We start from the raw sequence: 22,083 nt of genomic DNA, 5'->3' as shown, positions 1-22,083 counted from the left end.
CCATCCATCACTGGAGATGAGTCATGTGCCTGCACTGCTGCATTCCTGCTGCAAAATCCTGGGGCCTTTCATCCCAGGGCTAAGCCCTCACTGGGGAATGGGCATGGCACAAATATGGGAATGTAAAGGCAGCAGTGCAGGGCATGAGAGCACAGCCCATAGCACTCAGTGTGGTGGTTGGAATGCAAGATGAGCTTGTGGGGAAATTGTTACGTCTACAGAGGCTGCCCCTGGTTGTGTGGCAGTGAAGGGCAGGTATAAAAGGCAGCCCAACTTCCTGCTCTCTCCTCCACTTCTCTTCTGCCACACAGCAACTGGATGTTTTCATTGGGCACTTCTGAGCACTTTCAGAAATTGTTGGAGTCATGCAATTCAAGGAAGGAGCATTGCAGATAACGTCTTATTTATGTTTTTCACCCTACTTTGAACTCGGAACTCTGAGGGACACAACCCAGAGCAGGCATTATAAGGGACAAGCCCAGTGGAAACCCTGGAGAAGCCACAGGCAGCAGGGAAAAAGAGAAAGCCAAGAGCAGCACAAGGAATCGTTGCAGAAGTGGTCTCAGTCTCCTGAATTGCCCAACAACTCCCTGGAGATGTTGGGAAGAAGAACCACAGAACCCATAAGTGAGAATGAGCAATCCAGAAACTGTTTCCCCTCCTTCTCTTTCCCCTCGACCACTGACACTCTCCTCTCCTGGAAGAGGGGCTCAGCCTGCAGATCTCTGGGTGTACAGGGGAAGCAGCACTGCCAGGGGACAGCGGAGGGTCCCTTTCCCCAAGCTCAGCCTTGCACAGACACATCCCCTCCCTCCCCTGGCTTGTTGCACAGCCCAGGGAGCTCCCTGCACCAGGGTGTCTCGCACAGCACAGAGGTACAAGGCACTGTCAGAGACCTCCACTTCCTCCACCTGCAGGACACTGTATTTCCCCGTGGTGTTCAGCTCCGTGCTGATACGGCCGCTCTGCCTCTGGCCGGCCCCTGCCTGAGACGAGAGCAGCTGTGGGGCTTGTCCTTTCCTCTGCTGGTACCACGACAATCCATTAAAGTTACTGGTCTGGTATGTACAGGTGGTCTGGAAGAGGCCTTTCTGCTTCACCAGGACTTCTCCATCTTCCTGGGTGACAACGATCTGCCCCATGGTGCCTGGAAGAAAGTGAAGGTCAGCAGCTGCACAGGGAAATACTGTGGCAAGATAAAGCAGGGAACAGCCTGTCACGCCTGAACTTTGTGTGCTGGAACCAGCTCCTCACCCCCTGAGTGCACAGAATGCTGAGCTTGGAAAGAGGGAGCCCTGGCTGTGTTGCCAAGTGGAGAAAACTGGAAGCTTGTGGCAGCCAGGAGGCAAAATGGGACACCCCGTTGATGTCAGAGAAATGAAAGCTTTAAATTTTCTGGGCAGATTTGACAGGGTCTGCCAATATGCATCAAAAAAGGAGGAATGTGGGACTGCAAAGAGCAGGGGAATCCAAAGAAAGACGCAGAGGGTGATGGTTTGAAGGAGAGAGGAGACCGAGAGGGGTTCTGAGGTTTCCCTTCTCTTTCCTACCTCTTCCCTTTAAAAAGATAAAGGATTCTCGAGAAAACACAAAGCAAACTGGCAAATATGAGGAGACAGTTCACAGCATCTTCCCTCTATTCAATGGATTTTCCCCACAGGGGCCTGATAAAGCTGTTGAGGATTTCCTGGGAAGAGAAGAAAGCTGACTGATGAAAAGCCAGGACTTACCCAGGAGGTGGCCCAGGCAGGCAGTGAGGACGAGACAGCCCAGGTTCATGCTGAGACCAACCTGCTGTTTGCTGAGAGAGTCAGAAACCACCTCCCAGCCCCGAGACAACAGAGCTGCCACAAACAACACCCTTGGGGGAGCAAAGGAAGAAGGAGGGCAGAGATATTATCTTTCAGTGCCTGGAATGCTCTCTTTGGGTTTCTCCCTCCCCCAGCAGCAGCCCCTGTGGCTCCCTCAGCCCATGGCATTCTGAGCATTGCCTGGCTCTGGGGCCTCCCTCACGGGCAGGGGCTGTTCCCGGTCAGCTCGCAGGGCAGTCCCCCCCTCCCCAGCTGCAATCGCCTGCTCTGCTGCACACCCACTGCTGGGCTTTTGCGAGCTCCGGGGCTTCTTCCCCGCTCAGGTTTCACATCTTGCCGTGCTGTCCTCAGCTCTCTGGGCTGGTTACAGTTCCCTCGGGGAGCACGTGTCTCCTCTGCCTCTGTGGCTTCTCCCCTGTCCTTCTTCATCTGCCCAGGACAAACGCCTCTCTCCCAGCTGCCCAGGAACGGGAGATGGGCCCTGCTGGGCAGCAGCCCAGGCTCTCTGGCTGTGTCTTGCTCTGCTGGGAAAATGCACAGTGTGAGAGAGGAACGTGGCTCCAGCAGGGCTGCTGGATGTCCCAGCCGCAGCGGTGGCAAGGACAGCATATTCCCTAGGGAAAGGGCTGAGGGATGAGCAGGGAACAGGAGGAGGGCTCAGGAGGTGATCCCCGCGCACAGGCAGGGAGCACACGGGGCACCACCAGAGAGCTGCCTGCGAGGGGTGGGGCTGGGACAGCCCTGCCCCACCCATCTGAAAGGGCAGGTGAAGGGCTGCGGGCTTGGCAGACGGACGCCCTTACTCCCACCCTGTTATAGTCCGGTCAGGGGCTGCAACGTGGTTCTTTTACATGATTACTTCGAAGGCGAGATTGAGGCACAAAACTCCACACGTTAGGTCTCAAACAGACAATTTGCTTTATTTGTAACTATAAGTAATAGGTGAGAACCGGGGCGGGGGAGAAGGGGAGAAGAGGTAGAGATAAGGGAACGGAAAAGCTACAAGAGGAAAGTGCAAAAAGAGTTACCACCACCAGTGAGAGAACCGGGTGTAGTCAGCCTCAGGCAGTGAGGCGCTTAATTGCCCATTAACACCTCTCGCGCCTGGGCAGAGCAGCCAATTACCAATTGTTTATTGCACGGGTCAATGTAAAAATAAAGACGCGAGTTGGAGACGGAACGATCTCATACACACCCCCTTCTCTAGATCAACTCCACAGCGATCCCAGGCACCCGGCACACCACAGAAAACATGCTCTTCCTTTTGGTTACCTCTAAATTGGCTTTTTCCTCTACAAAACGTCTACGATGATTTGAATAATGATAGAAGTAATGATAATGGTTCTAATAAGAACATTCGCATGAAAATTCTGCACCTCCTCATGGCGTAAAAGGAGATTTCTAGGGAAGTGGAGCGTCCTGAGGCTTTCACAGTCTTTCTGCCCAGTGGAAAAGCAGGATCAAGCTTACCCTCCTATGGGTCCTGCCATGGTTCTGCCTTCTTAGGCGTCAAAGCAGAGATAACACATTTGCAGGAAGGTGCGAAGTCTGCATTCGTACTGAGAGAATAAACCTCCAACCATCCTTCCTGACCGCAGGGCCACATGGCTGGAAGTCTCTCCTTTCTTACTGCTTTTGTCTCCTCTCTCACCACCTCTAACACTTGGTCTGACCTGTCAGTACCTGGCTCCATCATCATGTCTACCTTCACACCTTCTTCAGCACACCTCTGAGATGTAGTGCTCAGATGCCTCATGAGTGAAACTGGAAACTCTGCAGACCCTGACTGTCCCCCTTCTACACTGCAGGCAAGGTCAGAAGTCTCCCCCTACCCAAACAGAAGATCCTCACGAATCTGAGAATCTCGGTGCCTGCCTGGAGTGGATCAGAGTATCCAGGAGACGATTTCTCAGGAGAAGTCAGGGACACACATTGCAGCTGACTGGAGTATGCCCAGATTTGTGCTGTGCTGTGTATGCCACTTGGCACCCAGACATTCTGGCACAAGCCTGTGCTTTAGGTAGGAGTGAAACGCCCTGTTTTCATCGGGACGTTACTTTGCTCCGCTGTAGGAACAATGACAAGCTCCAAAAGACGACGGTGTCAGTGAGTCTGAGCTCAGGTGGGATTTACAGCATGTGACAAAGCCCTGCTGTCCCCGGCCGGCGCTGTGCCCCCGGCCCCGCCCGCGGCGGTTCGTGCCCGGCCGCAGCCCCGGCTCCTCTGGCCGTGTCTCCCACGGCACAGTAATACACCGCCGCGTCCCCAACACGGGGCCCGGAGAGCCACAGGGTGCTCCAGCGACGTTCTGGCGACACCGACAGCTGTCCCACAGGCTCCAGCACTGCTTTATCTCCAGTGAAACCCGTTACAATGTGATGCACCGCCTGGTCTGGGAACTGACAGTACCAGTGAACAGAAGCGGTACCCTGAAGTTTGGGGAGGGAGCAGTTGATGGAGGTACTGGTGCCCTCGATGGTCTCTGTCGACGGGTCCTGCAGTACCTGAGCTCTACCCACAGCCACTGCTAGGAAGGAAAACAGAGAAAAACCGTCAAAACGTGCTTTCTGATCAGCCCTCCCCGCTGTTTCTCAGAACAAACCCCGCAGGAACAGTCAGGAACACACAGAGATGATGACGAGCAGTGTTTCCCGAGGATGTCAACACATGTGGTGAGGGCACTCGTGGAACTGAGTCTCCCCAGATCACAACTCATCGATCGTTGGTGGAGAGAGGAATGTGTGAATGAAACGTGGAAGGATGAGGTCACTGTAGCAAAAAAATGGGAGAAAGAAAGAAAAGACGGAAAGAAAGTAGCAAATGGGAAGGACTGACTGCATGAGTAATACGGAAATCACAATGGAAATAAGAAAACAAGGAGAGTCAGACAAACTATGGAGTGATGAGATTTCTGAGGCAATATGGGATGGCACAGAGAGAGGGATGGACTGCACGATGATTCGAGGAGACAGGTCCGTGAAGTAGCCAGAGGGGACGGCAGCCTCGAGGGACCTGCATGGCCGCCCCAGCCCCAGCCCCGACCCCCAGGTCCCCCGCCGCCAGCCCCGCGCACCGAGCAGCACCGCGGCCAGCGCCGCCAGCCCCGCGCCCCGCCAGCGCCGCATCCCGCCGCTCCGCCGCCCGCGCCTCGCTGCCCCCGCCAGCCCCGGCTCTCTGCTCCGGACGGGCCGCCTCCTCTCCGCCTCCTCTCCCTCCCCTGCCCTCCTCCGCCAGCTCCGCCCCGGGGCTCAGCCCTGCGCCGGCGCCGCTCGGGCTCTCGCCGGGGGCGGGCTGGATGCCGAGGGCAGGCGAGAGCGGCGGCAGCGCGGCGGCGGTCGGGGCTCTGCACTGCGGAGGCGGCGGGGCCGGGCTGGGTGGCAGAGGAGCGGGTTGCTATCGGGGCGATCAACATTGACGGGCCATGAGCTCCTTTCACCGCCATCGTCTCTTCCCTCACATCCCTCCTTTGCTGGCACGTGGGGACTCCTGAATTGTCCTCCAGGGCACGTGCTTGTAAGAATGGTCGAGGGGCACGAGAGGCAGAACATCCCTCCGGGCTCAGCACCCCGGGTACAGCCAGAGAAAGCCCGGACATGGCATGGCACCTCCCACCTGCTTTGGAGTCATGGAGATGCAGCCTGCATTCATGGAGCACAGGGCTAGGACAGGTGGAAGGTCAGGGATGACAAGGTAATGTGGCCATCTGTGGCCTGAGAGAGATGGATCTGAAAGCAACTGTGACTCTCGGGATAAGATGAAGTCCTGCAAAACCATGAGGGGAATGGAAAGGTTTCTCTTCTCCAAGACAAGTAACACGATTTGATCAGCCTGCCCCTGCATGTCATGTTTGACCAGTGCCCAAATCTACTTGGTGGCCTTTGTTGCATTCACTGCAGTCTGTTGATAGTCTTGTTGGACTGGGGAGCCTCAGGGTGGATGAAATACTCCATATTTGGCCTCCAACGAGCCAGAGGGGCAGAGTCACCTCCCTGAACCTGCTCACAGCTTATCAACTAGCACAGCTCAAGATGCAGTTGACCTTCCTTGCTGCAAGGGCACTGCTCTCTCATGTTCTGCCAGATGTCTCCTAAAACACCACATCCTGTTCCATGGATCTGCTTCCTAGACAGACAGCTCCCAGTCTGCAGAGGCTGTATGGGTAGAGGGTGTCCAGGGTCTGGTGAACCTCTAGGTGCCCACCTGTGCTTCCCTCCCACCTCCACAGAGCTGTGACCTAGAGAGAAATCAATGAGCTCTGTTCTCACTTCCACGAGTGCCTCAGTCCAAGAGTATCTCCATGGAGGGGGAATCTGGCCTGGCTGAGCTCTCCCAGCAGAACTCCCTGGCAATGATCTCACCAAAGGTCACTACAGGCAAGAGGCACTTCAGAGGTGCCCACTGAAGCTGCTCTATCATTCCCTCCACAACTGCACAGGGGAGAGAAAATATCATGAAAAGCTCATGAGTTAAGGGCAGGGAGAGATCACTCACTGTTTACTTGCATGGGCAAAACAGACTTGACTTAAGAAAATCAGTTGAATTGTTTACCAATCAAAACTAGAGCAGGATAACGAGAAGCAAAACAAAGGCTAAAACCACCTTTTCCCCACCCCTCTCTCCATCCTGGACTTAACTTTATTCCCAATTCTCTCTCTCCTCCCCTCCAGTGGCACAGGGAGGTGGGGAATGGGGGTTGCAGTCAGTTCATCACACCTTGTTTCTGCCGCTGCTTCCTCCTCAGGGAGAGGATTCCTTCCCCAGCCCCAGCCTGGGGTCACTGCCATGGGTGACAGTCCTCCACAGACTTCTCCAGTGTGAGTCCCTCCCTTGGGCTATGCTTCTTCATAAACTGCTCCAGCGTGGATCCCTTTCCACGGGGTGCAGTTCTTCAGGAACAGACTGATCCAGCCTGGGTCCCCCAGAGGGTCACAAGTCCTTCTTAGAGACCTGTTCTAGTATGTGCTCTTCTGTTTGTGGGTCCACAGGTCCCTGCCAGAAGCCTGCCCCAGCATGGGCTTCCCACAGGCTCACAGCCATCTTTCAGGCATTCACCTGCTCCTCCATGGGCTGCAGGTGATTTCTGCTCCCATCTCACTCCTTTCCCCTCTGGCTGAAGTTTCCTCTGCACAATCATTTTTTCCCCTGTTACAAGTGTTGTCACAGATGTGTGTCACTGACATGGATGATTGACTCGGCCTTGACCAGTGGTGGGTCTGTCCTGGAGCTGACTGGCATTGGTTCTGTTGGACATGGAGGAAGCTTCTCACAGCTTCTCAGAGAAGGTACCCCTTTAGTGCTCCCCCAGTACCGAAACCTCGCCATGCAAACCCACGCACATGAACTCACACTAACCTGGCTGCACACGAGTGCACTCAAACCAGGAATACAACCACTGATGGACTCTGCTGAGGACACCTGGGGACAACACCACAGGGCTGGGGCACTGTGGGGAAGGACAAGGCCCCAGGGAAGCCCGTGGCACTGTTTGTGTACTCACAGGCTGCACACAGACAGAAGATTCAAAATAAACCCAAATGCTCTCCTGAGGGCAGTGTTAGACAGGACGGGGTCAAAGCAGCCGCCCAAAGCACACACGTAGAGAAGCAACAACCAGTGACCATTGGGGTGAGCTGAGGAGGAAGGGAAAGGGAATGACATGGCCCATCCTCATGCCCAGGAGTCCTTGGGTATCCACGGACGATTGCTGCAGCTTCTTCTTGAAAACAGCACTTCAAACAACCCCACCAGAGTGATCCAGACTGACACATCACTTGCCTGCTCTGGATCCATCCAGCCCTGGAGCTGAGTCCTGAGCTGCATTATTTCATTCTTACCCTAGAAATCCTAGGGTTCAAACAAACCCATCCTTGGGGCGTGGAAGAAACCCGGAAACGAAAATGCAGCAGTTTGGAAACCAAAGCACAGCCTGTACCATCAGCTGTGATGGTTTGCATTCAAGATGAAATTGTTACCTCTGCAAAGGCTGTCCCTGGTCCAGTGGCAGTGAAGGGCAGGCAGAAAAGGCAGCCCCAGCCCCTGCTGTCTCATCCACTTCTCTTGCCTCCTGCTTGGGAACCAGGTGAGTGTGAAGCCCCTTCTCCTCCTCTTCCACAGTGAGATCTCCACTGGTTGGACATCTCAGATGATTCTGGCTGTGTCCTGTGCTGGGCCCTGGAGCTTGCTGTCATGGCAAGTTGTTGGCTGTAAAATATGTGCTAGAGAGAGGCTGGAATGTGGCTTTTACTTAACAAATTAGGAGAGAGACTCTCTGGGCCAGGCTGTTCTTTGCAGCACAAGGAAGAAGGTGTGGCTCCTTGCCATGCCTGCAGCTCCCAGTTCAGCAGTGACCTTGTTTGCTCTTATTCACGCTTGTGCTCTGTTTCTTGTCTGCTCCCTCTCCCAGGTGCCCCCTGACACTGGGCATCCCATGTCCTGTTACATCCCATGCCATCCCTGCCAACCTGTGGCACGGCCCCGCTGGCCAACAGCTGCAATGAGTGCTGTGTCAGGCAGTGCCAGAGCTCCACCGTTGTCATTGAGCCACCGGCTGTGCTGGTGACCCTGCCCGGGCCCATCCTCAGCTCCTTCCCACAGAACACCGTGGTGGGATCCTCCACCTCCGCTGCCATTGGCAGCATCCTCAGCTGTGACAGTGCCCATCAACTCTGGGGGCTGTGACCTTGATTCAAGGCAATTTCTACACAGCAGGTATGCAGCGTATAGATAAAGCACACCTTTACTCAGCTGCCGTACACGTAGGGGTAGCACTGCCATATACATGTCCAACGAGTGCCAGAACCCAACAAGCATTTATACATGGAATTAAACAAGCTCCAAATTTTATCTAACACACACATTCTTCAAGGTTCAGTACAAAGTTAGGTGGGTAGATGTCTTATCTAACTATACATTTGGTTACCTATTCTCTATACCTGCTATTACATATGATTATCACTCCAAGCAGCAACATCCCCCATCCATCCTTTAGACCCCTTGTAAAGCTATTGATTACGTCTGCTGTGTCCTGAAGCACTTCTTCCAACTATTATCTTTCCCTTCCAGCCATGTTGTTTTTCTACTTGCAACAGTTACTTTTGCAGAGTCATACTTAGGCTAAGTTCTGAAGGTTATGTGAACATAGGCCTTAAACTTTAGCCATGTATTTTTATCTTCTTTGTTTCAACCGCTCCCACATCTTCAGATGCTATTGTGGCAAAAGGTCCCTCCCCTGAAGAAGATACTGGGAAAGCCCCAGGGAGACACCTCAGGGGACTCAGAACATGGTGCTGGGCTGAGTGAGGATGGACATTTTTCCATGTTGGTACCAGGAGAGGTGAATGGCTTTGCCTTTTCTTTGTTTGCTTTGCTTCCCCTTGGCAGCAAGGTCCCACCATGGTCAGCCTGGTGGGACCATCTGTCTCCTCTCCCTCTAAGGGACAGGCAGACAGGCACCGTGCAGGAACTTCTCCTCCACCAAGGAGGACAGACTCTCAGATGCCCCCGGGCTCCCTGCACTGCTCTCCTCCACATGCAGGGATGTCCTTTCCCCCTTTTGACTCCTCACATCTTTCTGCTGAATTCAAGCCTGGCCTCCGTGTTGGCTTTCCCACCCCTGCAGACACTCTCCAAGCTGTCAAAGTGGAAAGGAGTTTCTCAGCAGTGGAAGTGGGTGATGGCACAAGGAGAGCCTTCTCCACTGACAGAGGAATGGGAGGTTGGGACAGCCTGCAATGGTTCCTCTGTTGAGGGGAACCATCCTTTGGCTGCTGAATGAGTCAAGGCTGGAAATTGCAGCAAAGCAGGTGAGGGCAGCTGAGGGCTGTCACAGCGAGGTGGGGACAGGGAGACAGTGACATACTGCGGGAGGTGACATCCCTGTGACACTGAACCTACAGGAGAACGGGCACATCAGCAAGGACAAGGACTGTGGGATTGCACTTCCCAGCAGAGCTGCAGGTGGGTGCAGAGCTCTTCACTGCTTCCTTGCTCCCCACAGAGGGTTTGTGCTGAGGAGTTGGCTGCCGGTCTGGGGGAGACGATGCTGTAACATGTACATCTCATCCCTTGTGACTGGTGAAACTTTCTCTTGCCAGCCACTAAAGCCTTATGTCCTATTTCCTGCATCTGCTCTGGCATAAAGGCCAATGCCGTTGGTGGAATTTTAATTTTTTTGATTGTCAGGCAGTTTATACAGCACCTAGACCTGCTGTTTGCAAACAGAGGAGAGTTGGTGAGAGATGTGGTGATCAAAGGCCATCTGGAGCACAGATCCCCATACTTGGGGAAATAAGGAGGAGCATCAACCAAACCTGTATCCTCGACTTCTGGAGGTTGGGCTTGGGCCTGTTGAGGACACCGATTCGGAAAGCCCCTTGGAAAGCAGCCCTTTGAAACAAGGGGGCCCAGGAAGGCGGGACATGGTTTGAGAAAGAAATCTTGGAGGTGCAGGAGCGGCCCCTGCTGTCCCCGGCCGGCGCTGTGCCCCCGGCCCCGCCCGCGGCGGTTCGTGCCCGGCCGCAGCCCCGGCTCCTCTGGCCGTGTCTGCCAGGGCACAGTAATACACCGCCGCGTCCCCAACACGGGGCCCGGAGAGCCACAGGGTGCTCCAGCGACGCTCTGGCGACACCGACACCTGTCCCGCCTCGTCCGGCAGATCTTTGGAGCCTTTGTGAAAGCTCACGAGGAATTCGAGGCCGCAGCCCCGCAGCTGACGGTACCAGTGAATATAGTCATTGGGCCGTATGGTCGGGTGTGAGCAGTTGATGGTGATTTCCGTGCCCTCGGGGGTTTGTGCCAACGGCTCCTGCTGCACCTGGGCTCTGCCCGCAGCCACTGCCAGAGAGACAAAGAAGAACAATATCAGAATTTCTTTTTGTCCTGTGAGTTGTTTCTCAGAAGAAATCCTGCAGAAGCAGTCAGGGACATACAGAGATGATGAGGAGAAGAGTATCCAGAGGACGTCAACATGTGCAGTAATAGAAATGTCAGTCATTAGTGGAGACATGAATGTGTGAATAATAGGCAAAAGAAAGAAAGAAAGAGAGGAAAGGAAGGTGCAGTGATAGTTGGACAAAGAAGAGAGGCGTGAATTTTCTGAGGGAATGTGGGATGGTGTAGAGGGAGGGATGGATGGGAGGATGATTCAGGGACAGAGGTTTGTGAAGAAGCCAGAGGGGACGGCAGCTTCCAGGGAGCTGCGTAGCCACCCCAGCCCCAGCCCCGACCCCCAGGGTCCCCCGCCGCCAGCCCCGCGCACCGAGCAGCACCGCGGCCAGCGCCGCCAGCCCCGCGCCCCGCCAGCGCCGCATCCCGCCGCTCCGCCGCCCGCGCCTCGCTGCCCCCGCCAGCCCCGGCTCTCTGCTCCGGACGGGCCGCCTCCCCTCCCATCCCCTCCCATTCTCCCTCCTCTGCCCTCCTCCGCCAGCTCCGCCCCGGCCCGGGCTCAGCCCCCTCCTCGCACAGCACCAGCACAAGCAGCGGCACAAATCCCTTTGGCATTGCCAGCCCCAGCACACAGCTGGGGGCCAGCCCAGACACCACCGACACGCCAGCGGAAGCACATCCACTCCGGGACTGGCAGCACACGGGCGGCGCCGTTCAGGAGCCTCTCTCCCTGCCCACCGGGCAAACCTGCCCCTCCTCACCTCTGCAGCGCTGCTGAGAGCAGCAGCCTCACGGCTGGGGAGGGGGCACGGGGGGCTGCCAGGCGTGCTGAGCCACTGCCAGTGTTGCTTACACTGAGGTCAACTCAGCATCCAGTGTGAATGTTCTTATTAAAACCATTATCATTACCTCTATCCTTATTCAAATAATTGTAGACGTTTTGTAGAGGAAAAGCCAATTTAGAGGTAACGAAAATGAACAGTATGTTTTCTGTGGTGTGCCGGGTGCCTGGGATCACTCTGGAGTTGATCTAGATACGGGGCTGGGAATAAGGGTCTCCATCTGCCAAGCCCGCAGCCCTTCACCTGCCCTTTCAGATGGGTGGGGCAGGGCTGTCCCAGCCCCACCCCTCGCAGGCAGCTCTCTGGTGGGTGCCCCGTTTGCTCCCTGCCTGTGCGCGGGGATCACCTCCTGAGCCCTCCTCCTGTTCCCTGCTCATCCCCCAGCCCTTTCCCTAGGGAATATGCTGTCCTTGCCACCGCTGCGGCTGGGACATCCAGCAGCCCTGCTGGAGCCACGTTCCTCTCTCACACTGTGCATTTTCCCAGCAGAGCAAGGCACAGCCAGAGAGCCTGGGCTGCTGCCCAGCAGGGCCCATCTCCCGTTCCTGGGCAGCTGGGAGAGAGGCGTTTGTCCTGGGCAGATGAAGAAGGACAGGGGAGAAGCCACAGAGGCAGAGGAGACACGTGCTCCCCGAGGGAACTGTAACCAGCCCAGAGAGCTGAGGACAGCACGGCAAGATGTGAAACCTGAGCGGGGAAGAAGCCCCGGAGCTCGCAAAAGCCCAGCAGTGGGTGTGCAGCAGAGCAGGCGATTGCAGCTGGGGAGGGGGGAACTGCCCTGCGAGCTGACCGGGAACAGCCCCTGCCCGTGAGGGAGGCCCCAGAGCCAGGCAATGCTCAGAATGCCATGGGCTGAGGGAGCCACAGGGCTGCTGCTGGGGGAGGGAGAAACCCAAAGAGAGCATTCCAGGCACTGAAAGATAATATCTCTGCCCTCCTTCTTCCTTTGCTCCCCCAAGGGTGTTGTTTGTGGCAGCTCTGTTGTCTCGGGGCTGGGAGGTGGTTTCTGACTCTCTCAGCAAACAGCAGGTTGGTCTCAGCATGAACCTGGGCTGTCTCGTCCTCACTGCCTGCCTGGGCCACCTCCTGGGTAAATCCTGGCTTTTCATCAGTACACTCTTCTTCTTCCTCCCAGGAAACACTCAACAGCCTTATCAGGCCCCTGTGGGGAAATACCACTGAATAGAGAAAGATCATTGCAAAGTATCTTCTCGACTTTGCTGTCTTGCATGTGTTCACTCAAGATGCTCTGACTTTTATAAAGGCAACGGGAAAGGAGAGGAGGGGAGAGGAGAGGAGAGGAGAGGAGAGGAGAGGAGAGGAGAGGAGAGGAGAGGAGAGGAGAGGAGAGGAGAGGAGAGGAGAGGAGAGGAGAGGAGAGGAGAGGAGAGGAGAGGAGAGGAGAGGAGAGGAGAGGAGAGGAGAGGAGAGGAGAGGAGAGGAGAGGAGAGGAGAGGAGAGGAGAGGAGAGGAGAGGAACCTCAGACCCCTTCTCTTCTCTGCTCTTCAATCCACCTCCCTCTCCTTCTCTCTTCTAATCCAACTGCTGCCACCACAGGACATCTCAGCTGTCTCTGCAGTACCACATTTCTCCCTCTCTAAAGAAAATCAGCAGATCCTGTCAAAGTTGGCCCAGGCACTTTCAAGCTCTCAGCTCACTGACTTTACACATGGACTGTGTCCCATTCTGCCTCCAGGCTGCCAAATATCTGCCATGGTTTCGTTTTCTTCTGGCTGTCCAAACAGACAGGTCTCCCTCTTTGCAAGCTCAGAATTGTGTGTACTCAGGGAGTGAGGAACCCTCAGAGGTGACAGGGATGGATGAATCTTTTTGCTGTTCTTCCAAAGGCTCCTCAACCTGCTGGAGATGTGCTGGTTCCAGCACAAAAGCTAAGGCAAGACAGGCTGTTCCCTGGTCCTTTGAGTAGGAGGAGCAAGAAGACAGAGACAGCAAAGGTTTCCTCAGGATCTTCCTGAACACAGAGCTCTGAGATCCTGCCTAAAAGGAGTCTCATCTAACTGTCTCCAGTAGGGAGTCTCCATCTTCCTAAAGAGCAGGCAGCTTCCTCCACCAGGGTTTAGCATCCACTTTGCTTTATCTTGCCACAGTATTTCCCTGTGCAGCTGCTGGCCTTCACTTTCTTCCAGGCACCATGGGGCAGATTGTTGTCACCCAGGAAGATGGAGAAGACCTGGTGAAGCAGAAAGGCTTCTTCCAGACCACCTGTACATACCAGACCAATTACTTCAATGGATTGTCGTGGTACCAGCAGAGGAAAGGACAAGCCCCACAGCTGCTCTCGTCTCAGGCAGGGGCCGGCCCGAGGCAGAGCGGCCGTATCAGCACGGAGCTGAACACCACGGGGAAATACAGTGTCCTGCAGGTGGAGGAAGTGGAGGTCTCTGACAGTGCCTTGTACCTCTGTGCTGTGCGAGACACCCTGGTGCAGGGAGCTCCCTGGGCTGTGCAACAAGCCAGGGGAGGGAGGGGATGTGTCTGTGCAAGGCTGAGCTTGGGGAAAGGGACCCTCCGCTGTCCCCTGGCAGTGCTGCTTCCCCTGTACACCCAGAGATCTGCAGGCTGAGCCCCTCTTCCAGGAGAGGAGAGTGTCAGTGGTCGAGGGGAAAGAGAAAGAGGGGAAACAGTTTCTGTGTTGCTCATTCTCACTTATGGGTTCTGTGGTTCTTCTTCCCAACATCTCCAGGGAGTTGTTGGGCAATTCAGGAGGCTGAGACCACTTCTGCAACGATTCCTTGTGCTGCTCTTGGCTTCCTGTTTTTTCCTGCTGCCTGTGGCTTCTCTAGGGTTTCCACTGGGCTTGTCCCTTATAATGCCTGCTCTGGGTTGTGTCCCTCAGAGTTCCGAGTTCAAAGTAGGGTGAAAAACATAAATAAGACGTTATCTGCAACGCTCCTTCCTTGAATTGCATGACTCCAACAATTTCTGAAAGTGCTCAGAAGTGTCCATTGAAAACGTCCAGTTGCTGTGTGGCAGAAGAGGAGGAGAGAGCAGGAAGTTGGGCTGCCTTTTATACCTGCCCTTCACTGCCACACAACCACGGGCAGCCTCTGCAGAGGTAACAATTTCCTCACAAGCTCATCTTGCATGCCAACCACCACACCGAGTGCTATGGGCTGTGCTCTCATGCCCTGCACTGCTGCCTTTACATTCCCATATTTGTGCCACGCCCATTCCCCAGTGAGGGCTTAGCCCTGGGATGAAAGGTCCCAGGATTTTGCAGCAGGAATGCAGCAGTGCAGGCACATGACTCATCTCCAGTGATGGATGGATGCAGAGCAGGAGAGTGATGCATCAGCCTGGGTGACTCAGGTGGAGACACTTGAGGTGTCATCCTCAGGAAGAAGTTCCTGCCACCCCCAACTGGACACTCATAGGCTGTTGTGCATGGGATGATGTCCCCTTTCCTTGTCTTTCTCTCTCTCCTCAGCTCACCTCGATGCTCACTTGTGGTTGCCTCCCCATGGGTGTGCATTGGGCTGATGGTTTTGATTCTGTCCTGCCTAACGCTGCCCTCAGGAAAGTGCTCTGCACTATTTTGTCTCATCTCCACTTTGTGCAGCCTCTGAGTAAACACAGACTGCCCTGTGCTTGCTCGGCACCTTGTCCTTCCTCTCGATCCTCCAGCTCTGCTGCTTTTGACCTCAGGTGTCCTCAGCAGAGTCCACGGCTGGCTGTGTGTTCCCGCCTTGTGTGCTCTTGGAGCAGCCGGGTTTGCATGGACACATGTGGGGGCACAAATCCGTGTGTGATTCCACACTGGTGTGCACGAGCCTGTGGGGGTGTGTCCGTGTGTGTGTGTGTGTCTGTGTGTGTGTGTGTGTGTCCATATGTGTCCATTTGTGTTCCTCATGGGAAGTTCATTTGCTGCCTGTTCAAGGGATACCGTCCTCTGTTCTGGCCCTGAACTCCCCAGAGCAGCAGGTTACCAGGGTCAGAAGGCGCGTGGGTGCAGCTGAGTGCTGACGGCACCTGCCCCCTACAGCTGTGTCCAGGGAAGAGGCAGAGAAATGCAGGTTCTGTCTCCGGAGCCCTTCTCTTCCTGTCCGTCCACAGCTCTCGCTCCGCTGCTGCTGATTTCGGCCCAACAAGGCCGGTTTCACTGTTTGTCTGTGTGTCCCGTTTCCACACAGCGGGCAAGGTCAGAATTCTCCCCCTACCCAAACAAAAGATCCTCATGAACCAGAGAATGTCAGTGCCTGCCCGGAACGGATCAGAATATCCAGGAGACGATTTCTCAGGAGAAGTCAGGGACACACATTGCAGCTGACTGGAGTATGCCCAGACCTGTGCTGTGCTGTGCATGTCACTTGGCACCCAGACAGTCTGTCACAAGCCTGTGCTTTAGGTAGGAGTAAAACGCCCTGTTTTCAAAGGGGCGCTATTTGCTCCGCTGGAGAAACAATTAACTGAGTTGTGTATTTCTAAGAAAATCCCCTGAAAGCTCCAAAGACGAGGGTGTCACTGAATCTGAGCTCAGGTGGGATTTACAGCATGTGACAAAGCCCTGCTGTCCCCGGCCGGCGCTGTGCCCCCGGCCCCGCCCGCGGCGGTTCGTGCCCGGCCGCAGCCCCGGCTCCTCTGGCCGTGTCTGCCAGGGCACAGTAATACACCGCCGCGTCCCCAACACGGGGCCCGGAGAGCCACAGGGTGCTCCAGCGACGCTCTGGTGACACCGACAGCCATCCAGGAGGGTCAGGCATCTCTCTGAACCCTTTCTGACCACTCACGAGGAGTGCGGGTTCTCGGCCAGGGAGCTGACGGTACCAGTAGATGAACTCATTTAACTGGATTTTGGGGTGGGAACAGTTGATAGATATACCGATGCCCTCGATGCTCTCTGTCGACGGGTCCTGCAGTACCTGGGCTCTGCCCACAGCCACTACTGGGAAGAAAAAAACAGAAAAAACGTCAAAACGTGTTTTCTGCTCAGCCCTCCCCGCTGTTTCTCAGAACAAACCCCGCAGAAACAGTCAGGAACACACAGAGATGATGACGAGCAGTGTTTCCCGAGGCTGTCAACACATGCGGTGAGGGCAGTGTCCATCGATCGTTAGTGGAGAGAGAAATATTGAATGAAACGTGGAGGGGTGAGGTCACTGTAGCAAAAACATGGGAGAAAGAAAGAAAAGACGGAAAGAAAGTAGCAAGTGGGAAGGACTGACTTTATGAGTTGTATGGAAAAACACAAGGGAAAGAAAAGAACCAGAGGGGAGTCAAAGAAATCATAGAGTATTGAGATTTCTGAGGCAATATGGGATGGCACAGAGAGAGGGATGGACTGCACGATGATTCGGGGACAGAGGTCCGTGAAGTAGCCAGAGGGGATGGCAGCTTCCAGAGACCTGCGTGGCCGCCCCAGCCCCAGCCCCGACCCCCAGGTCCCCCGCCGCCAGCCCCGCGCACCGAGCAGCACCGCGGCCAGCGCCGCCAGCCCCGCGCCCCGCCAGCGCCGCATCCCGCCGCTCCGCCGCCCGCGCCTCGCTGCCCCCGCCAGCCCCGGCTCTCTGCTCCGGACGGGCCGCCTCCTCTCCGCCTCCTCTCCCTCCCCTGCCCTCCTCCGCCAGCTCCGCCCCGGGGCTCAGCCCTGCGCCGGCGCCGCTCGGGCTCTCGCCGGGGGCGGGCTGGATGCCGAGGGCAGGCGAGAGCGGCGGCAGCGCGGCGGCGGTCGGGGCTCTGCACTGCGGAGGCGGCGGGGCCGGGCTGGGTGGCAGAGGAGCGGGTTGCTATCGGGGCGATCAACATTGACAGGCCATGAGCTCCTTTCACCGCCATCGTCTCTTCCCTCACATCCCTCCTTTGCTGGCACGTGGGGACTCCTGAATTGTCCTCCAGGGCACGTGCTTGTAAGAATGGTCGAGGGGCACGAGAGGCAGAACATCCCTCCGGGCTCAGCACCCCGGGTACAGCCAGAGAAAGCCCGGACATGGCATGGCACCTCCCACCTGCTTTGGAGTCATGAGATGAAGTCTGCATTCATGGAGCACAGATGGAAGGTCAGGGATGACAAGGCAATGTGATCACCTGAGACATGAGACACATGGATTTGGAAGCAATTGTGTACCCAGGAAGAGGATAAAGGCCCAGGAAGATGGGCTTTGCTGTCCAGTGTTCTCCTGGGTGTTTCCTGAAACATCACATCCTGTTCGATGGATCTGCTTCCTAGACAGACAGCTCCCAGCCTGTGGAGGCTGTACAGGTAGAGGGTGTCCAGGGTCTGGTGAACCTCCAGGTGCACACCTGTGCTACCCTCCCACCTCCACAGAGCTGTGACCTGGGGAGAAATCAATGAGCTTTGTTCTCACTTCCACGAGTGCCTCAGCCCAGGAGCATCTCCATGGAGCAGGAATTTGGCGTGGCTGAGCTCTCCCTGCAGAGCTCCCTGGCAATGATCTCATGAAGCTTGCTAGAGGGAAGAGAGGAAGCCCTCAGCTGCTCTGTCTCCAAGCTGGACATGCCCAGTCTGACAGACATCCAGGCAGGGAGATGGGCTCGTGAGCCTTACCCACTCTGCACAGTCCCTGGTTGAAATCGGGCTTGTTTCCTTCATCCCTGTGGGAGAGAAGCATGTGGTCTGGAATGCACTGACCCTTCACTCCCAGTACAGTTCCTGGGCTCTCAGACTGAGATTCCAATGTGGGGGTGTAGTGGGTTGACCTTGGCTGGATGCCAGGTACCCACTAAAGCCAGTCTCTCACTCTCCCTGTGCAACTGGACAGAGGAGAGAAAAAAAGCAGCTAAGGATTCATGAGTTAAGAGCTGGGAGAGTTCACTTACCGATTACCTTCACGGGCAGAACAGACTCAAAGTGGGGATATTAATTAAATTTATTACTAACAGCATAAGAGCCAGAGTGAGAAATAAAATAGTCTTAAAAACACCTTCCTCCCACCCCTCCTTCCATGTTCTCCCTCCTCCCCCCAAGTGCTGCAGGGGGACGGGGAATGGGGGTTACGGTCAGTTGTTGTTTCTGCCGCTGCTCAGGGAGAGCAGTTGGAGTCCTTGCCCTGCTCCCGTGGGGTCCCTCCCTGGGGAGACAGTCCTTGATGGACCTCTCCGGTGTGAGTCCACCCCTCAGGCAGCAGCTCTTCCCAACCTGCTGTCCCGTGGGTCACTCCTCCACGGGGTCAGTCCTTCACGGATGAGCTGTAGCAGCGTGGGTCCCCCACAGGGGCCACAAGTCCTACCTGGGAAAACCTGCTCCAGTGTGGGCTTCCCTCTCCACGGGCTGCAGGTCTCCAGAAGGCCCCTGCTCCATCTTGGGCCTCCCACGGGGTCACAGCCTCCTTCCTCCATCCACCTGCTCCAGCATGGGCTCTTCCATGGGCTGCAGGGGAGTTTCTGCACCCCGATGGTCCCCCATGGACTGCAGGGGCACAGCTGCTCCACCATGGTCTGCACCACAGGCTGCAGGGGCCACAGCTCCAGCACCTGGAGCACTTGTCCCTCCTTCTGCAATGGCCTTGGTGTCTGCCTTGTTGTTCCCATGTTCTCACTCCGCTCTTCCCTGGCTGGAATTCCTTCTGCACAACAAACTTCTATTGCTAAATATGTTATCCCAAAGGCGTTACTATTGCTCCTGGTAGGCTTGGCCTCGGCCAGTGGGAGGAAGTCCATCCTGGAGCCAGCTGGCATTGGCTCCACAGGACAGGGGAAGCTTCTAGCAGCTTCTAAGAGGAGCCACCCTTGTAGCCCCCCTCTGCTACCAAAACCCAGCCACAGAAACCCACTACAGGGGGATAAACGTCCTTGTGGGCTGAAGTCCAAAACAGTCACCAGAACTCTGGCTTTCCCTCTGCAAGACACAGGGGCTGTTCTTCCTCTCACAGCGCAACAACCTCAGGGCCGTGTCCCTTTCCTTCAGTCCCCGTTTGGGACAACGTCTCTGTGGCTGCCTCACTCGGCACCTGGTCGATGGGCTGCACAGGTACATTGGGCAGGGGCTTGGACAGGAGAGGGAGCTGTGTCCCACCCGGCACCCCCAGCACTGCACTGGAAGCAGATCCACGCAGGTGGATACATGAGGTGGGCAGGAACCCTCAGTCGTTCTGCCTGTCCATGAAACCAACGTTATCCTTTTGAGGTCTCCAGCACTGGGGAGAGCAGGTGTGTGCTGGCCTGGAGCAGTGTGTGAGTGTGGTGAGGGTGGAGGGGCTGCCAGCCCTGCTGAGGCACTGCCAGCATTTGATCCTGAATTGAGGGGAAGATGCAAATTTTGGTGAAACCGTCCTTGTTGTGCCCTGCAGTTGGCAGCCACCTCCAGCAGAGCAGGGCCCCATCATGCATGATGTGTACTTGGGAAGAGAAACACCAGCACAACAAATTTCCCCCCATTTCTCCTTCTTCCCCCAAAGCTTTAAATACCAAGCATGATGTTCTAAGGTCTGGCATATCCCTTTGCTCAGTGTCAGTCACCTATCCTGGCTCTGGCTCCTCCCAGCTCCAAATTCACCACCAATTTCCTTGCCAGTGTGGCAGCAGGAAAAGCAGAAAAGGCCTTTGCTCTGTGTAAGCTCAGCAATAACAAAAACATCTCTGTATTATCAACCCTAGGTTCAGCACAAATCCAAAAAACAGCCCCATAACAACCACTGTGAAGAAAGTTCCCTCCACCCAGGCCAAAACCAGCACATTTACATGCTCCTGAATCTGGGAAAATGCTGCTCTGTGTTGCTCACGGGCAGAGCAGTGGAGTGTTCCCAGTGCAACCAGCACATTTCACTTGCTGAGTAACACACAAGGACACACACAGAGAGAGGCTCAGGCACATTGGTGTGGATTCGTGTCGTTGTTCAAGTCGGAACTGCCAAAATGACACAGATATCAGAGGTAGTCCAGGTGTAAGGTGATCAGGAAGCTGTTTATTGCTCTTAAGTGTTTCTTTTATACTCTTTGTACACTATCGTGCCACAACACAATTGGTCAAAAGTCTCAAGCATAAAACACTGTATATACTTTAATTGGTAATACAGAAGACACCGCACACACTCTTATTGGTGACACTGAAGACACTGTGCATGCTGTGACATCCTTTTGGTGACACTATACACATTTTGATTGGTGACCTTTGGTCTGGGCTGCATTATGTTTGTTCTGTCCGCCATTACAGTAAATATTTCCTAAAAGTTGTTTAAATTCCTCGTCACTAATTGCCAGACTGCTGACAGGTTCTCTGTCAACCCTGACACTCATGCACAAATTTGTGCTCCCACACGGATTCCTGTGGAACTGTCGCAGGACAGAAATTGTGTGAACAGTTTCTGTTGCATTTCTGTGATTTCTCCCCTGGCATGGCTGGGTGCTGATAGTAAAAAATGCTGCGCCACTAATATGGCTGCAGGCCTTGTGCCAAGATGCCAAGGAGGAGTTTTGGGAGGTGAATAAAGTTTTCTCATCTCCTATGACCACCTGTTGTGGTCCAATTAGCAGGGAACAGCAGAGCATGTTTTCCTTATGTAACCAATGTTGTGTGAACAAGAAGCTGAGCGTCATGAGCACTATATAATCTGTCTTTCTCCTAATAAATCCGACATTTGCCTGATCATATTGATCCTGGAGCAATCTGTCCATACCCTTCCATCAAGATGGAACCCAGCTGCACACAAGTGCACACAAACCGGGAACCCACATAGGAAAACAACCAACCATGGACTCTGCTGAGGACACCTGGGGACAACACTGCAGGGCTGGGAAGGACAAGGCTCCAGGCAAGCCCGTGGTACTGTTTGTGTGCTCAGAGTCTGACCAGTGTGGGAGAAGTCAGAAGAGGCCCGAAGACTTTCCTGAGGGCAGTGTCAGGCAGGACGGGGTCAAAATCAGCCGTCCTAAGCCCACATATAGGGAGGCAACAACCACTGACCCTTGGGGTGAGCTAAGGAGGGAGAGAAAGGGAATGACATGACCCATCCTCATGCCCAGGAGTCCTTGGGTATCCACAGAGAATTGCTGCAGTTTCTTCTTGAAAACAGCACTTCAAACAAACCCATCAGAGTGATCCAGACTGACACATCACTTGCCTGCTCCAGATCCATCCAGCCCTGGAGCTAAATCTACTCCCGACAGTTATGAGTCCTTGCCCTAGAAATCCTGGAACATTTCATCCCAAAAATCACAAGAAGCCTTCACTGAGGCATGGGCATGGAAGAAATCTGGAAACAAAATGGCAGCAGTTTGGAAACCAAAGCACAGCCTGTACCATCAGCTGTGATGGTTTGCATTCAAGAGGAGCTTGTGGGGAAACTGTTACCTCTGCAAAGGCTGTCCCTGGTCCTGCAGCAGTGAAGGGCAGGTAGAAAAGGCAGCCCCAGCCCCTGCTGTCTCATCCACTTCTCTTATCTCCTTCTGCTTGGGAACCAGGTGAGTGTGAAGCCCCTTCTCCTCCTCTTGCAAAGTGAGATCTCCACTTGTGGGACTTTGTGGTGGTTTGAAAAACACCGGAATTTCAAAAAGGTCAATTTAAAGGGGTTGTTATTATTTGTTCTAATGTCAAAGGGAAAGAAGTTTTCAGACACACACCACTTGGTATTAG

At 55.0% G+C, this 22,083-nt stretch overlaps 1 protein-coding gene and 3 gene segments (V, D, J or C); 1 reads left to right on the top strand and 3 right to left on the bottom strand.

Moving 5' to 3' along the window:
- LOC127461670 (M1-specific T cell receptor alpha chain-like) overlaps positions 1–22,083 on the bottom strand; it is a 118,941-nt gene that overhangs the window by 77,169 nt on the left and 19,689 nt on the right. Inside the window, exons 2-3 of the mRNA XM_051769693.1 lie at positions 1,731–1,821; positions 867–1,147 (exon numbers count right to left, since the gene is read on the bottom strand). Of these exons, the coding sequence (XP_051625653.1) occupies positions 867–1,147; positions 1,731–1,779 (330 nt within the window). The 5' untranslated portion in view covers positions 1,780–1,821. The remainder of the gene's footprint in view (positions 1–866; positions 1,148–1,730; positions 1,822–22,083) is intronic.
- On the bottom strand, positions 3,941–5,403 carry LOC127461763 (T cell receptor alpha variable 4-like). The segment is given in 2 exon segments: positions 3,941–4,335; positions 4,885–5,403. Coding segments are annotated over 2 exon segments (447 nt in total).
- Positions 10,107–11,361, bottom strand: LOC127461673 (T cell receptor alpha variable 3-like). The segment is given in 2 exon segments: positions 10,107–10,643; positions 11,068–11,361. Coding segments are annotated over 2 exon segments (585 nt in total).
- LOC127461678 (T cell receptor alpha variable 1-1-like) lies at positions 12,578–14,319 on the top strand. The segment is given in 2 exon segments: positions 12,578–12,626; positions 13,685–14,319. Coding segments are annotated over 2 exon segments (486 nt in total).

This window comes from Manacus candei, unplaced genomic scaffold, assembly GCF_025592945.1.
Source record: "Manacus candei isolate 608988 ecotype Guabito, Panama unplaced genomic scaffold, ASM2559294v1 h1tg000112l, whole genome shotgun sequence".
Classification (NCBI taxonomy): Eukaryota; Metazoa; Chordata; class Aves; order Passeriformes; family Pipridae; genus Manacus; species Manacus candei.
This window is presented reverse-complemented; position numbering and strand designations above follow the sequence as displayed.